Below are 15,143 nucleotides of genomic sequence, written 5' to 3'. Positions count from 1 at the left end.
TAAGGATGCAAAAAGGAATAAAATAAAAGAGAGCTGATCACAGCAAATGAGGAAGGTAAGGAAAGTGTGGGAGGCAAGATTTGACCTAAGTTTGAACATTCTTTTGGGAGAAACATCCCTGAAAATCTTACATGTTGGCTTTGCTGTCACAGCCTCCATCACATTCTGATCAGAAGATTTTTTTGCTTTTTCCGTCTTAGACCTACTCCTAGACTGCTAATTCCAGCTTAACAAGATGTTTGATTAACTCTGTTGACAAAGTTTGTGCATTTTTCATATTCACAAATTGTTAGACAGAGCTCAATACTGCTATAACCAGATTAAAAATTTCTACAGCAGTTTTCAACATACTTATACTAAAAAAGATCTGGGAATATTAAAAGGGAACCTGCATGGGATCTGGAACAAAAGTGGACCAGAGAGCCAGCAATTTTCTAATATTCCAGATGTTCTTTCACACTCTTATAGTAGATCTGGGTCTGATAGCAACAGAAGCAACCAGTAATATGCTTTCACTTCTCGAAAAGAAATGAAATAAATGACCCAAAAGAAGTAATGGATTTGTGAAAAACAAGAGACTGATTTCTTCTGCTTCTCCTGCTTTATCACTCCCCTCATGACAGAGCTACTTGCCATCCTGAAATAGGACATGACATGTTGTCATCTTTCCTCCCCTATCCCTTTCATGGCCTTCAGGGAATCTCAACAGAAATGACTTATTTCAAGGAAATAATTTCTTTCTGCTTATGGCACTTTTCTCTGCCTTTCTTCTATTCATTCTATTGTCACTTTTGCCCTTTTTACTGTTCTTTGGCAATAGAGTCAGCTATCTCTAAGTTGAGAACTCCTCTGAAAAAAAATCTAAGGAAAAAAAAGAAAAATAATTCCAATTTGCACGATGCAGTTTGTCACCTATCAGAGATGAAATTTTAAGAAACTCGTTCAAAAAAAATAACCCCCCAAAACAGAAGAATTTCTCTGTGTTCCTGACATCCAGTATCTCCCTTGCAAACTACTATTAGGGCCAGAATAAGAGAGCAAGATGTGTAATGGAAGAGTGCAGAAATAAACAATGCATAGCTTGAAATAGCCAGCATAACCAGGACCATGACATATGGTACTTTGTGCTCATTGCTAACTTCTGTAATACCACAGCCTACACTATGTACTTTCACCCCAGATACGTCAGTTTTCACCAGCAATTAACAATGCCAGGCCTCGGTTGTTTTGCAAACTGTAAAAAAAATAGCAAAAGACCATCTAAAAACATTCCTCTTTCACAGAGTACTGCCAAAGATCTGAATAAGGAAATAGAGGCTATAAAGTAATTATATTCTCAAACTTCGAACCTTATGTGTCTTAGTTGAGACATATTCATTCAGATTAACTCTGCTCTAGGAGAAACAAAAAACAACACAATTGTAAGGCTTACTTGCAGAGGATCAAGACTTAAGGGATTTGTAAAGTTACAAATACTTTTTTTTTTTTTCCTTTTTGCATTTCGATTTGTTATTCTGGGAGATTTAAATGTATACAAATAAAACAGAAGATTAAAAGCCCAAAGACAATCTCTCACTTGATGGCTCAGATGTTGTCTTTGATCCAACTCACGTAGCAGTTCACACAATGCTTAGGGACCCATACTGTCTTCTGTCACATAGTGGTGCCAGAAGACTTTTTTCCACTTTCTTGCCTTCTTTCTGATGCTATATGCCTGATGACATTATGTTATCATATACTCTAATTTATTTCTTTATGTGATTATCAATCATTCAATCAAGATTTTGACAATTTTGAATTTTGTCCACATCTGTTGGTTGTGCAAAGGAAACATAAAAAGCCAGAGCTTTGGGCTGTCCATCTAGAATCTGATTAGTCTGATGGACAGTCCACCAAGTGATGAATGATCTTACTACTGCAGAAAAGAAAGGATATATTCTAATTATTCTCTAGGGTTTTCACACAGAACCACTATTACTGGCCACTATGATCTATGAACAAAGATCCAAATGAATCATTAAAATTTCTTGAGCCTTTGTCATGCATTAACATAATACTAGTTGGTAAAATGCATGGAGTACATTCTTTTACAGTGTTTAAACAACAAGAATAACAAAATCTTAACCTCTCGATCAACATGCAAGTATGAGCTAAAGTGAAATATGGCTGACACTGCTCTGCCTCCAAATACCAGCACAAATTTCTGTTGCCAGAATGATTTAACATGAATGAAGAATAAAGACAAATCATAGACAGGAAGGGTACTGATTGATAGATTAAAACAAACATACAGAATAATGTTTGCAATGAGAATACAATCTACTTTCATGAAGGATTCAGATGTGAATCAAAAGCTTATATTTAGGAATACTGACAGTTCTTTATAGGAGTAACTGTAATATTCCATCTTCTTACCTAGAAGACTGCATGTTTCAGTGGACCATAACCTAACATCAGTTACTGCTCTCACTGTTTCTTGGCTGGACTAGAGAAACTGATAGAGTAAATCTTCCAGTATGAGAAAAATTGATGAATGCAGGCATTTTCTCAGCAGTGCATATTACATCTGTGGTACAAGAAAAAATTCATTGTTTGCATTGACTTTGCAAAAAAAAAAAAAAAATCTGATTCAAACAGAGCCCGGTCCAGAACCCCCAAATTCATGACTGTCATCAACAAAGATAGAAGTCTACATCTATTACCTTCTCCTATACTTTAATTCTTGTTTCATAGCCAGGTCTCTCCCTTTAGAACCCCTACAATACAGCAAGAAAACTTAACACTGACTGCACACACATTGCTCCCTAAATAAAAGGTGCAAATAAATCCATTTGCAATTGTCACGCTCTGCTATAATGTTTACACAAGATCTTGCAGTTTGTGGTACCAGTGCAGAACCTATAAAGACTAGACATTAAATAGAAGACAGGTAAGATGTTCTGCTAATGCTATTATTGCCTGTTTCCATGTAAACTCTTCAGTAACTGTGGAAAAGTAGCTAGTATTAGATACATACTGTCAGTTTGGACCCTGATTTGATTCAGGTCTATGGTTCAGTATTAGCATCCCTGTAGGTGTCTGCTTCCCTGTCATGCACAGCAAATTTGAACTGGTTATAGAAATAAGATGGCATTTGGCATCTTTGCTGACAGCCTCTCAGAAAAATTCTCAAGGCAGAGAACAAACAAATCCACATACCAAATCTGACATGTAACTGAAAGACAGTAGAAACATGGCTTCTGAAAGCTGGCCAAAGAACACCATGTATGTGTAATGGTTCCAAGGGTGGAACAAAGTTTAATCTCAGTGCAAATGTGTTCTGGAGTCTTTCAATTTATAAGTCAGGGACCATCTAAGTGACTGCATGCATCCTATATGATCTACAAAATGTTTAACAACAAAATATGCCTTTTAAAGGAGATATATGTACACGTGGAAGTTTTGTAAATATACACACAAGGCACACAGGCAGATTTAAAAGTACTTCATTTAGGTGGACAACTTGCTTGTCCCTTACCACAGTGTTTCACTTTCTGATGTTTCAATACCTTGACCTGAAAAATTCAGTATTACCATAAGTTCTTAACATATTGTCTGTGCTCACAGAGGTGATGGAAATATAACCATGGACCAGAAATTATGACAGCTGACCATCTATATGGCACACCACACCAATCAAATGAGTGATTCGAATTGTTAGGTATGCAAAGGAGCACAGGATACCCACTGCTAGTAGAAATGTTTAAAATTTCACATGTATTTGTCAGAGGATAGTTCTAATTCAGCAACACTGTCTTAATTCTCCCAATTTAAAAAATAAAAAAAAAAAAAAAAGAGAGAGAGAAAGAGAGAGAGGCCAAATTCAATAAAGAAGTAAACTGCATATACCCAGTTCTTATAACATGTCTCAGAATGTACTACATTGTTTTCTGAAGGTCAGATCCATAATTTCTAAACAGAATTTTGCTGCTAGCCAACAAGCTTCTACTCTAATACTAGAATTTGTGGAAATGCTGGTCTATAGTCAATCCTTTCATTGACTATAATTTGACAGAAATTAAATCTTTGTAAAGCAAAGCAAAAATTAATTAAATGCTATTGTAATCATTGACTTTAGGGTGCAATTTGAAAATACAACTATTCATACTTGCTTAAAAGCACAGTAATTCAACTTAACATTAAACTGTTCCATCTGAAGTTACTACACAAAAATCTACTGTCTTGAATGGATTCTTCTTCTTCACCTACAGTTATCTACTGTGTAATTAATGAACAATACTTCTACCCAAATCACCCCTCGAAATCCTAAGTTTTATACAAAAAATCAGAGCTGTATTATTTAGGACTGGCATAGATAGTAAGACCTGATGTAGTTGCAATTTTATATACAAGTAAGCTTGAGTTTACTCAGTTTATTAATTATAAGTGAAGAAATGTTACAGTTTAGTGCTCAAACAATACTACTGTGTAGATAATGCTTTTTAGCACAATTAGTTCCTCTAATCTACCAAGGCTTAGGAATTGACTGAGTACATCATGTATGTCTTCACATTTCTAGTATTTACCTACATAAAAAATGACTCATATTTTCCCCACCTTCACATACTTGGTGCACATCAATTCTGAGGCTAAGAACAGAGAAATGGGAAAAGCAAGTAGTTCCTTCATGTTAAATCAAAACCTGCTAAGTTATAAATTCTTGCATGATAAAGCAAAACTTGCCCAGTTATAAACATATCGGAACAAAAGGAAATATTCATGGTTTTATTTTTTAAATTTTCTTCAATTTATTAATAATCTTTTATATATATTTATTTATGGCTTTGAGCAAAGACAAAAGAAAAAAATATCTAATTCATCCCCAATGATAGTTATTGTAAGAATCAGATCTATAGTCTTCTCAGCAGCAGTAAGATCCAACCTTTTTCATTAATACATTTCATCCTGTACAGATGTAAGATTTCATACTTATGGGCTTACTTATGTACAGAGAAAATAGGTCAGTTCGGAAACTAGCAATGGACCTTTATATTACAGGAATGTGAGTCATTTGGTTCTTAATCTAAATATATATACATTCATACATACATTATATATATACGTATATAATTTTATACCCTGTACCATTTATTTTTGAATTAACATACAAAGCCTAGATATTGTCCACTCTATTACAAAGTCATTAAAAATTATTTATGGTTTCACTGAAAGACCATGTGAATTAATATTTCTTCATAGTGCTTAAAATAAAATAAAAATATATATAAAAATATTTTGCTAATAACCCCATTTCTCCTATTAAATGTAAACCTTAAAGAGTTTCAAAGATCAGGATATGATCTTACTTGACAGAATTTGTTAGCATTAAAATAATATCGGGGGTATTGTACTGAGAAATAAATGGTCTTGCAGCGTATCCATAATGTTCCAAACACGTTTAAACGATCGCTTCCTCATAGACTACTCTGGGCCACTTGATTAATGGCAGCAGCATGTTTATGGGTTAATTACATTGTTTTTACTGGTGAGTGGGAGTCAGCAGAAACTGGAAAAATATATATGTTTTAAATTTTATTTGATGTACCATTTCTGTAAAAGGCTTAACAGGCAGCATGGATTCAAGCTCTGTTAGCTTTAGAGTGTTTACTTGGCTCTCAAGTACATCTGGATTCACTGCATTACGTAGTTTGTGATGTTATTTATTTTTTCCATGCATTGTTAAACTCAGCATTAATGGGAAAAGAAGAATTCCTTTCCATTCACATCCTTAACATGGGTCAGCTGAGTTTTAAGGATCAAAATGTATGCTTGCATCATATCCATAATGCTGATATTCAGTGAGTTAAAATATGACACATGTAATTTAAATCTCTATTTAATGTGTGTAAATCAGGCACAAATGATTATGAAATAACTTTTTTTTTTGTGGATAAGATAACATGAAGATTTGAGCAAACAAAACAAAACATTCACAAAACAGTATGCTTTAACCCTGCTTTCTGTTACCATCTCCTTTCTGTTTTGAAGACATAAAAAATAATAAACCTTGTACCTATGGGCTATGTTTGACACTACATGCCTTAGGATATACTATCCATTTAATTACAATATACAAAGAGCAAATCGTGCATTTCCAGACAGACTTGATGCTATATTATATTTATTTTTTTTTTTAAATTAACACCACAGTCAACTACAAAACTACAGTGAAGACACAGAAAGCACCTGAAAGCCTAAATCAAGCTGTGGTTTACAAATAATTATTTAAATGAAAAATCTCACTTCTAGACTTAAACCAGAGATTCAAAGTCAGCATTATAGGAATTTTAAGGTAGACACCATCAATGAATGGTTATTATTTTCTAAGATACCATAAAGCCTTTTCCTACAATGGCTGACTGAACCTATTTTTATTGTCTTTTTTTTGTCTTTTTTTTTTTTTTTTTTTTCCAAAGCATGCATGGAATATTTTGGGGTGCTATTTAGGGCAAGGAGAAGAAAAGTGATGGTACTGGTGAAGTACAAGCGGTTTGCAGGATCAAGCGTACAATTTTGCATAAAACATTGCATGTAAAAGTAACATTGTAGGTTTTAAGCCATTGCATTACAATTCAACAGTTGTGTTGCACTTAGCTTTAACAAATTTTAAAACAGTAAATTTTGAAGTGAAGAGTTGAACCTAAATTCCTAAACAAAGACCTTGCAATGGTACACCACACAGCAGCTATTTTTGTTTGGGTCTAAAAAGGTATTTACAATAGTCTTTGTAAAAGTCTTTTGCAATGTGAAGAAGGAAGTCCACCCAGTTTTCTGAAACAACAGAAGGGTTGACATGGTGTGAGGCTACAACCTATCCAGAGGAGCGCTAGTGTCTGCCTTAGTTTGTCAATCTAATTCTGAATGGAAAGTGCTAAAATGGGAGACGTGATGGGAAACAACAATTGAACTCTTCACGGGAAATTATTAACAGTATGTGTGAACAAACGGAATAATGACAGTTTCAGAATACCACTCAGTCAGTGCTACGTTTTAGTTAGGTTATTTGTTTTATACTTGTTTGAAGTTTGTTACTATGTTGACAGTTTTCCCATGGAAACCAGAAATTTCATGAACAGAGAAATCTGTTAGATTGGTTTTGAAGTTGACAGATTAAAAATAAATAATTTTACAGCTAAATTTAGATTTCTTTAATGATTTCAAGAAAGAAAGACATGAATTCAAACAAGTTTTCTTAATCGCTTTTTTTGGATATATATATATATTATATATATATATAAATGTTACATTCGTTAAGTAGGGCAAAGCTGTCTAAAGTATTTTTCTCATAGTAGACTGCTGGGGTACATGAGGAAACAGGCTAAAACAGTTCCTGGGACCACTCTCAGTTGGTCGCAAGTCTGCTTCTCGCAGTCACCAGGGATCATAAGTTTGACGCGAACCGTGGCTTGTCTCCCTCGGGCTCTGTGCTTAAGACTGCAGAAGAATCCCTTGGCAGGGAGGCTGCGGGTGGCACGGCCCCCCGGTTTGGGGGGATGGCTCCCGAGGACATCTGTCGAAAGAGAGAGACCCGCTGTGGGACGGTGGCTCGGCTGGCTGGAGGTGCGCTGCTGCCGGGGGCCGGCTGCGGAAGGGAGGCCAGGGACTCCCCCACAGTGGGGTGAGGCCTGGCGATCAGGGTGGAGATCTCGTGAGGCAGGGAGGGCTGCGAGGCAGAGAGGGGCCGCACCTCCCGGCTCAGGTTGGTGTTGTGGAGGGCCTGGGTGCTCTTGTGGACCTCGTTCTTGGGTGCAGTGCCTGGTGGCAGCTGGGGTGCCTGGGGCTGCTGCTGCATGAGAGAGAGCTGCGAGGCTGTGGGTGAGGCATACTGGAAAGTTCGGCCGGCCAGGGGGCTCTGTACTGGTGGGCTGCAGACGGCAGTGGTGTAGGAGCAGGGCGAGAGGATAACGGCTTGCTGAGGTGTCTGCGTGCTGGGTGAGGGGGAGTGCAGGTTACCATGGGACAGGCTGCCAGCGGTGTAAACAGGAGGGGACTGCGTCCTGACGCGCGACGAGGAGGTGGTGGAGCTGCTGGAGTTCAGCGCGGGCATCTGCTGCAAGCTCACCGGGGCGATGGTCTGTACCATCTCCCTATCATGCTTGACAATCTGCTTCAGGATCTCGTTCTCCTGGTTGTTGAACACCCCTGTGTTGAGGTCCTTCTGGAACTTCTGCAAGAGGATGGAGTTCTTCTTCCCTGCACAGACAAGCAAAATACTTAGCCAGCCTGACACGATGACTTTACACTTTGGTTTCCATCACTGATGGGCACATCAGCACTGTAACTGCCTGTGGCCTTCACTCACAGTCTGATCTCCCTCACTCTGTTCCAGAACTGCATGCTATAATAACACACCATGTTAACCTGAACTTCCTGTGCCCCTTCACTTGCAGTGCATTGCCATTATTACGATTACTCTGAAAATATAACCAGGGTAATTTACTGAACAATGGGATGGAAAAAGCCACCAGGCTCTGCATACCTTTCTGACTGCAAAGCCGTCCTGATTTCCACTTAACTCTTACATAAGTTATAAATACATCTGCCTTTTAGTACATTCCCTGGAACTAATTATTAGACATTAGTAACCATTGACCCTTAGCATATACGAAATCATCTTACGTGTATGACCTAATACGAGTTCACTGCTAATGCAGTACCTGCTACCCGAACAGCAGGCTTCATACAGCATACTCATCTCCTCTCTTATCCCGATGTTTGCTTAATGCACTCAATTTTCAGTCATCAGATACAGAGGCATACAACTGCACTGAGTTGTCTCTGTTTTAGAGAACACAATCTGCATTTTATCTTCCGTGCTGTATAGATTTTGTGTTGTAAACATAGCACTTCAGACTGGATTACTGCTGCAAGAGCAGAGTGCCCTTTAATACCAGCATTATTTAGGTGCATATCATTTAGGAGTTGGACTGCACTTCCAAAGACCACTGGAAGACAAATTGTTAAGAGTTTGAAAATTCTTAATAGGATAAATTAGTATACTAAGTAATCATAATCCAAAATAATAAAAGAGATCTCTTCAATATTATAAACCTGTATGTGTATTTCATTTCTTTACTCCTGCTGTAACATGGAAAACACAAATGCCAAATCCAAATCACATTTCAGCTTAGAATAGACAGCAGGATGACAATGCTCTGCAAGTCTTCATGTATTCCCTTTGAAGAAACCGAAGACTCATCTATATATGGGGAAATTCTTACACTGGAATTTTCTTGTCAAGTTAAGGAAACAACATCAAAAATAGGAAAAAAGATATTTTATGAATAATTGCATTTTAAAATCATTGTCAATAAGGACGATGAGACTTCATTTCTCTCTACCTAAAGCCATATATTTTATCTAACACATCCTACTAGAGAGGTCCAGAATGGCTGGCTGCACAACAGCAACACACTTATTTTGATAATCTGCCATATCATTCTGCTTTTCACTTGGATATCCTTGGCCTGCTTTTGTGATTGCAAGCAGATTTGAGTAATGTCAGTGTGCAGTCATCAATGTTAACAGTGCCCATGTTGTGAGGAAAATGAGAGCTCTGCTGCAAACGATTATCTCACTTCAATAAACACAGGTTTTGACTGCACAGAGAGACTTCAGCTCTTCTCATCATTATAGATGCTATCTCTAAACTATTTATGTAGGAAAATGTCATGTATGTCTCACTAAACTGGATAAACCCCTTGAATTGCTAAGGGGAGCAAAAGAAATATATAGGCTTAATAAATAATAGTAATGATAATTAAACTATACAAAATAATCTTCACAGAAGCACCAGGGCTCTCTAAAACTCATAGTTCTTTATTATTTAAAAGTGAGCTTGCAGAACTACTTTCCTGGACACGTCTTATTTATATATAGATCATCAGAACATTTATTACTGTGTAACAGAAATGACACCTGTAACAAAGGTTTAATCCGGACACTTTATCCTTCAACTCAAGGAAGAAATGCTAGACAGATTTTAAGAATACGAAATATGGAAAAACTATGATACCTATCCTGTCAAGTCTATCAATTGCCACTGTTTCAAAGGCCCTTCTCATCATAGGATACTCTTCCAGAACCTCATTGAAGTTGTCCACCGAGAGGGAATAGAGGCGACAGTATGTATCTGCCCGTACACTGGCAGTCCGACGGCCCTTGGTCAAGAGGCAAATCTCTGGAGAGAGAAAAATTCATTACACACAGGAAACAAGTTAGTGAATCATGTGTTACTTAACGGCTAGGAAGTGACTCAGTGCAAACAAGTACTCAGAGGCAATTTTTCTATTGCTGTTTATGCAAGGTTGCATAGGCAATTTTAAAAATATTTGATTTTGTCTCTGCTACTCTGCAGAAATAACTGATTTCCTTTAAGAGCTGTGTTTCTCAGCTCAGATTTTATCAGGCTTTTTTTTTTTTTTTTTTTTTTTTTTTTTTTACAACCTTCTAGTTGTAAGAAAAGATTCATCAGTCATCAAACAGTTTGCTGACCCAATTAACCTAAGTGATTCTATTGATTTATAAAATAAATATATTCAACTAATACATTACTGATTCTTTTAGTCATTAAACAGATTTTCTATACTATTTTAATATGTGACTTTTGAACACAAGAACTGCTCTAAGAAAAAATCCTTCAAGCATGAAAATGATTTCTGTTTTTTTGAGTTCTATGTCATAGACAGTTTGAGAGCCAAAACTAAAAATTTTAGCTTTTTTCCCCCCCTCATTTTGCTAACAGTTGAACCCTTTTATGATTATATAATTCGATTAATCTAGTGGGTTTTCTTTGAGAGTTTCTCCAACAGGAATTCACTATTCTGGAACTGGTGGGACCAAAACCATATGCAGAGTTCTAAAAAAACAATCCAAGCTTTAAAACTGTTGATTCTTGAATCCACAGGAAAAGAGTTACTGGATAAAGGCCAAAGTCAATGTGAAAGGATTGCAATAGAAAAACATACGGGGAAGAATGAAAGAGATGTATAAATCGATCTCGTGGAATGTTCCCAACAGAAGAGCTCAATATTCAGACATTACTTAAGTTCTTATACGTTTATAAAGTTGTCAAATTTGAAGGTATTGAAGATATATCTCTTTTAAAATGCATACATAGTCATTCTTTTCTTTGTCTTCACCCCTCTTTTCAATTAAATTTTACATTAGACAAGTTTACAGGAGGTTCACTATTACCTATAGAATATTTAACACAGGATAAAACACAAAATTCAGGTATAAATGTTTTTTCATATTCATCTAAAACTGAAGCTTTTCTCAGAAGACTTGAAAATTAAAGAGAGTTTGGAAATCATTGGAAAACTGCTTGGATTTTTTTTTAAAGTACAAAATTTAAAAGTCAATTGCAAAAGGAAATGTTTTAATTGATCCAATTTTCATGCTTGGGAATGAGAAAACACTGAAAAATTCTGAATTCTAGGTTCCCAGTGGGAGGTAGGTTTTCCTTCACAGTTCTGGCACATAATAGCACATAGTAACACAATAGTTCGTATTTAAACACAGGAAGTGGACTAGGAACCAGTCTCCTAACACACTCTTGTATCTAACAAAATCGATCATACTCAATGAAATGTGGAAATACAAATATTTTTTCCTTAGCAAACAAGGAATTCTGCAATGTTTACTTCAAATGTGTAAGGTACTAGTACAGTCCCTTTGTTTGATGTATGACTTTAACAGAATACAGTTTTTATTAATATAGGATATAAAGAACCCTGATGGTTTTTGTTCTGATACTTTTTGCTAAAGAATTTCCACATGGCACCTAACCCTGAAGGCTTAGGAGCTAAAATGCTTAAATAGTAATGGATAAATCAAAGTACATTAAATTGCACTCAGTACTAGAATAAATTGTAGTTGAACCGCTATGGCTCTGGGGAGAATTTATAGACTAATGAGTATTGTTAGAGTTCCAACCCAATGTCCCTCAAAAGACCTGTTACCCATGAAAAATGACTGTTTACTGTAAAGAGCCAGCCAGGTCACACAGAAGTCAGTTGTTCCTTCTTTCATCCCCAAGCTTATCCTGACCCCTTCTCCTACGATTGCACCCACTGCATTTTAGTTACAAGAATGAGAAGGACGTTTTGCCCAATGGGAGATATATTCACGCAGTGAATGCCCACTCTGTTTCCTAAGGTATTTTTTAGGTCTCATCCAGGAGATCATGGAAGTTGATGCAATAATTTTTATTTATTTTTTGTCCAACTTTCCTCCTTCATTCCTCTTGTAAAGTAAGAAGACTGGAGGGAATCATTATGTAAATTATACATTTCAGTCTGAAAATCCTTTGTCAAGCCACAACTTCTGGTTTAAGAACATCTCTGAGGAAGGCTCTTGATGTCAGTAATAAAGTCTTCTAGTTACATATTGTATGAAAAGACGGGACAGAAAAAATATGAGGAATATCATGGAGTCTGAAAAGGATATTCCTGTCAAATACTTGTGTTCTTTTAGATAAATAAATTTTTATTGTATGTATATTTATATGTATGTAAATTATATAAAATTAAATGTATATATATAATATTAAATGTATATATAAAATTAAATGTAGACTTGAAGAGGAGAGAGGAAAAAAGTAATGAATACATCCAGGATATACACATACATACTTACATATATATATATATAAATATATATATATATATATATAAATGTATATACACACACACACACACATATATATAAATAAAAGTATATTCTGAAAAGAGATATATGCATATATACATACATACATATATATAAATATGTGTATATATAAAATTAACTGTATATATTATATATATATAAATAAATGAACTGTAGACTTAAAGAGAAAAAGTGATGAAAATATCCAGGGTATACTTATAATTTGTCTTAGTGGCATTGAGAACACCATGTGCCCTCACCAATTATGCTCTCGTTGACATTCAATTGATTTAAATGGACTATGAACAACAAACAATAGCACAGGAGTGTGCAGGAAAACACAAAGGGCACAGGCTATTTTCAGTTTGGACAAACAAGGTTTTTTATTAACATAAAAGAAACTGCCTGCAGAATATTAGTGACTAATTTTCGTACCTGTGGTTAGCATGGTGCATTGCCTTCATGCTGACAATTTAAAAGTGTCAAATGCTTCTAACTTTCCAAATGTACAAATGTCTTTAATTCCCATTAACAATTATATATTAGGCTACAATGAACCTGTAATTAAACTCTTAATGCAAGATTTACTTTAATTACTTAATCTTTTTTGACAGTTGTTCCCTAGAACAGTTTAAAACAAATGTCAATCATTGTACTAATGAAAAATTATTTGAAAATACCAAACTATGCTAAAAACATTCATTTGATTTTATGGACCATATTGAATAAAAGTCACCTAGTTTATCTGCAAAAATTACAATTTGTGTTCTGCTTACATCAGATCTGTCCTACAGAGCAATGGTGCTCTGAAAATAATAGAGGTAAGAACTCAATAAACATGCATTATCTGCTGTCTAGAAACCAACAGAAAAAACTACAATGATCAAAATTTGAAGCTAAACCAATTCTGAAGATTATAACTGCAATAATAAAACCTCATCAACAACATATCTGTTACATACATATATGGCAATATTTCAATAAGAACATTGTATTCACTTTTTGAATTCTCCTGTTGCTGTGAGAGTCCTAAACTTTTTTTTTATTCCCTATAGGAGCACATCATCTCAAGCATTATTTGTGATGTTGCAACTTTTAGCCTTTTGCTGGATAAGTATATGGACTAATTATTCTAACAACGGTTTCCTATTTCTGTAGACAGACCTAAGAAATGTTTTGGTTGTTTTTTTTTTTCCCTCTGGCAAACTTCAGAATCCAAATAACAATATAAAGTTGCCTGGCCGACAAAAAGTGACCACAAACAGAAAAGCTGTGCTGAAAAAGGAAACAGTTATGAATCAAGTAGTCAGCTGGTTCATTACAGGATACTAAGCTAGTACTATCTCCAAGGAATACATTTCTTACTTTAGAATGGTATACAGTAATATGTAGAAAATGAAACATTACAAAGAATTAGTATAATATGCACAGTTATTGCAAGGGCAGAAATACCAGAATTAGAGCAAAAGTTCACAGAAATCAATTTTTCTTGTGGAAACAAAGAGGTTAGTTAACTAGTCATATAGTCCTCTCCATATAAAAATAAATTAAAAATAATTAGCAATTTCTATGTATGTTGAAACTACAGCAGTTTATTAAGAGCTTTGCCAATTTCTAAAGCCATAGAAGATTTCCTATTATCTGTAAGATTCAGCATTACAGGGTCTAATGAAGTGTCCTTCCAGCTGAGGACAGCTGACTCTTGCTTCATTTCCTCAGCAGGAAGCTTGTTTCATCATGTAGCAGGCAGATATGTTGCTGTGGAAATAGGTAAGCAGCTATTCAGACCATCTGGCAACTTTGAGCGGCAGAAGAAAGAGAGAAAATCAAAGCCACTCAAAAGCTTGGGTCAGTCAGTCTAGTTTACTACAGAAAATTCTAGGAGAACAGGACAGAGGATTAGAATATTACTTACTTTATAGAGACCAATGTGTTACTAAACTTTTATGGAAAGAAATTAGATGAATGACAACTCTTTCCATCCATCCAAGCTTTCATACCTTTTTACAGTATGTCTTTTTAATTGCTTGGAGTTTAGACAGATTTCAAAGCAAGTTTTCAAGAACTTGGTTATTCTCCCTCTCTGATCTAACTCTTCAAAGCAGCAACTCTTTGGCAAAACACTAAAACCAACAGTTCTTGACTTTGACCAGGAATTAGCCAATGGGCACCATTCTTGGCATGTCAGTCAGCTAGGTAATGTAACCTTCAGCCTGGGGCATACTTTATAACAGCTGACACAAGTGACACAATTTCTTTAGCAAACAGTTATCTGAACTCCAAACAATTAAAGAGACTCTTGAGAAATAACATCCTTCAAAAGTAGAGCATTTTCCTAGGATTTTGTTGACATGAGTACTGCTGAAAACAGGAATGGATGCTTTAACATGCATTTCAGTATGTCTGTCACTGTTCTTAAACTCTGGAAGATATCAAATACTTCTCTATTTTCT

The 15,143-nt window shown here is 35.6% G+C and overlaps 1 protein-coding gene across 1 annotated transcript in view; it reads right to left on the bottom strand.

The window, feature by feature from the left end:
• Window positions 1-7,285: 7,285 nt before the first annotated feature.
• The window catches only part of HCN1 (hyperpolarization activated cyclic nucleotide gated potassium channel 1), a 195,240-nt gene continuing 187,382 nt past the window's right edge, over window positions 7,286-15,143 (bottom strand). The window contains exons 7-8 of the mRNA XM_090131796.1: window positions 10,055-10,219; window positions 7,286-8,232 (exon numbers count right to left, since the gene is read on the bottom strand). Of these exons, the coding sequence (XP_089987922.1) occupies window positions 7,421-8,232; window positions 10,055-10,219 (977 nt within the window). The 3' untranslated portion in view covers window positions 7,286-7,420. The remainder of the gene's footprint in view (window positions 8,233-10,054; window positions 10,220-15,143) is intronic.

This window comes from Phasianus colchicus, chromosome Z, assembly GCF_987193195.1.
Source record: "Phasianus colchicus chromosome Z, bPhaCol1.hap1.1, whole genome shotgun sequence".
Classification (NCBI taxonomy): Eukaryota; Metazoa; Chordata; class Aves; order Galliformes; family Phasianidae; genus Phasianus; species Phasianus colchicus.
The sequence above is the reverse complement of the archived record's forward strand: the minus strand, read 5'-3'. Positions and strand labels throughout refer to the sequence as shown.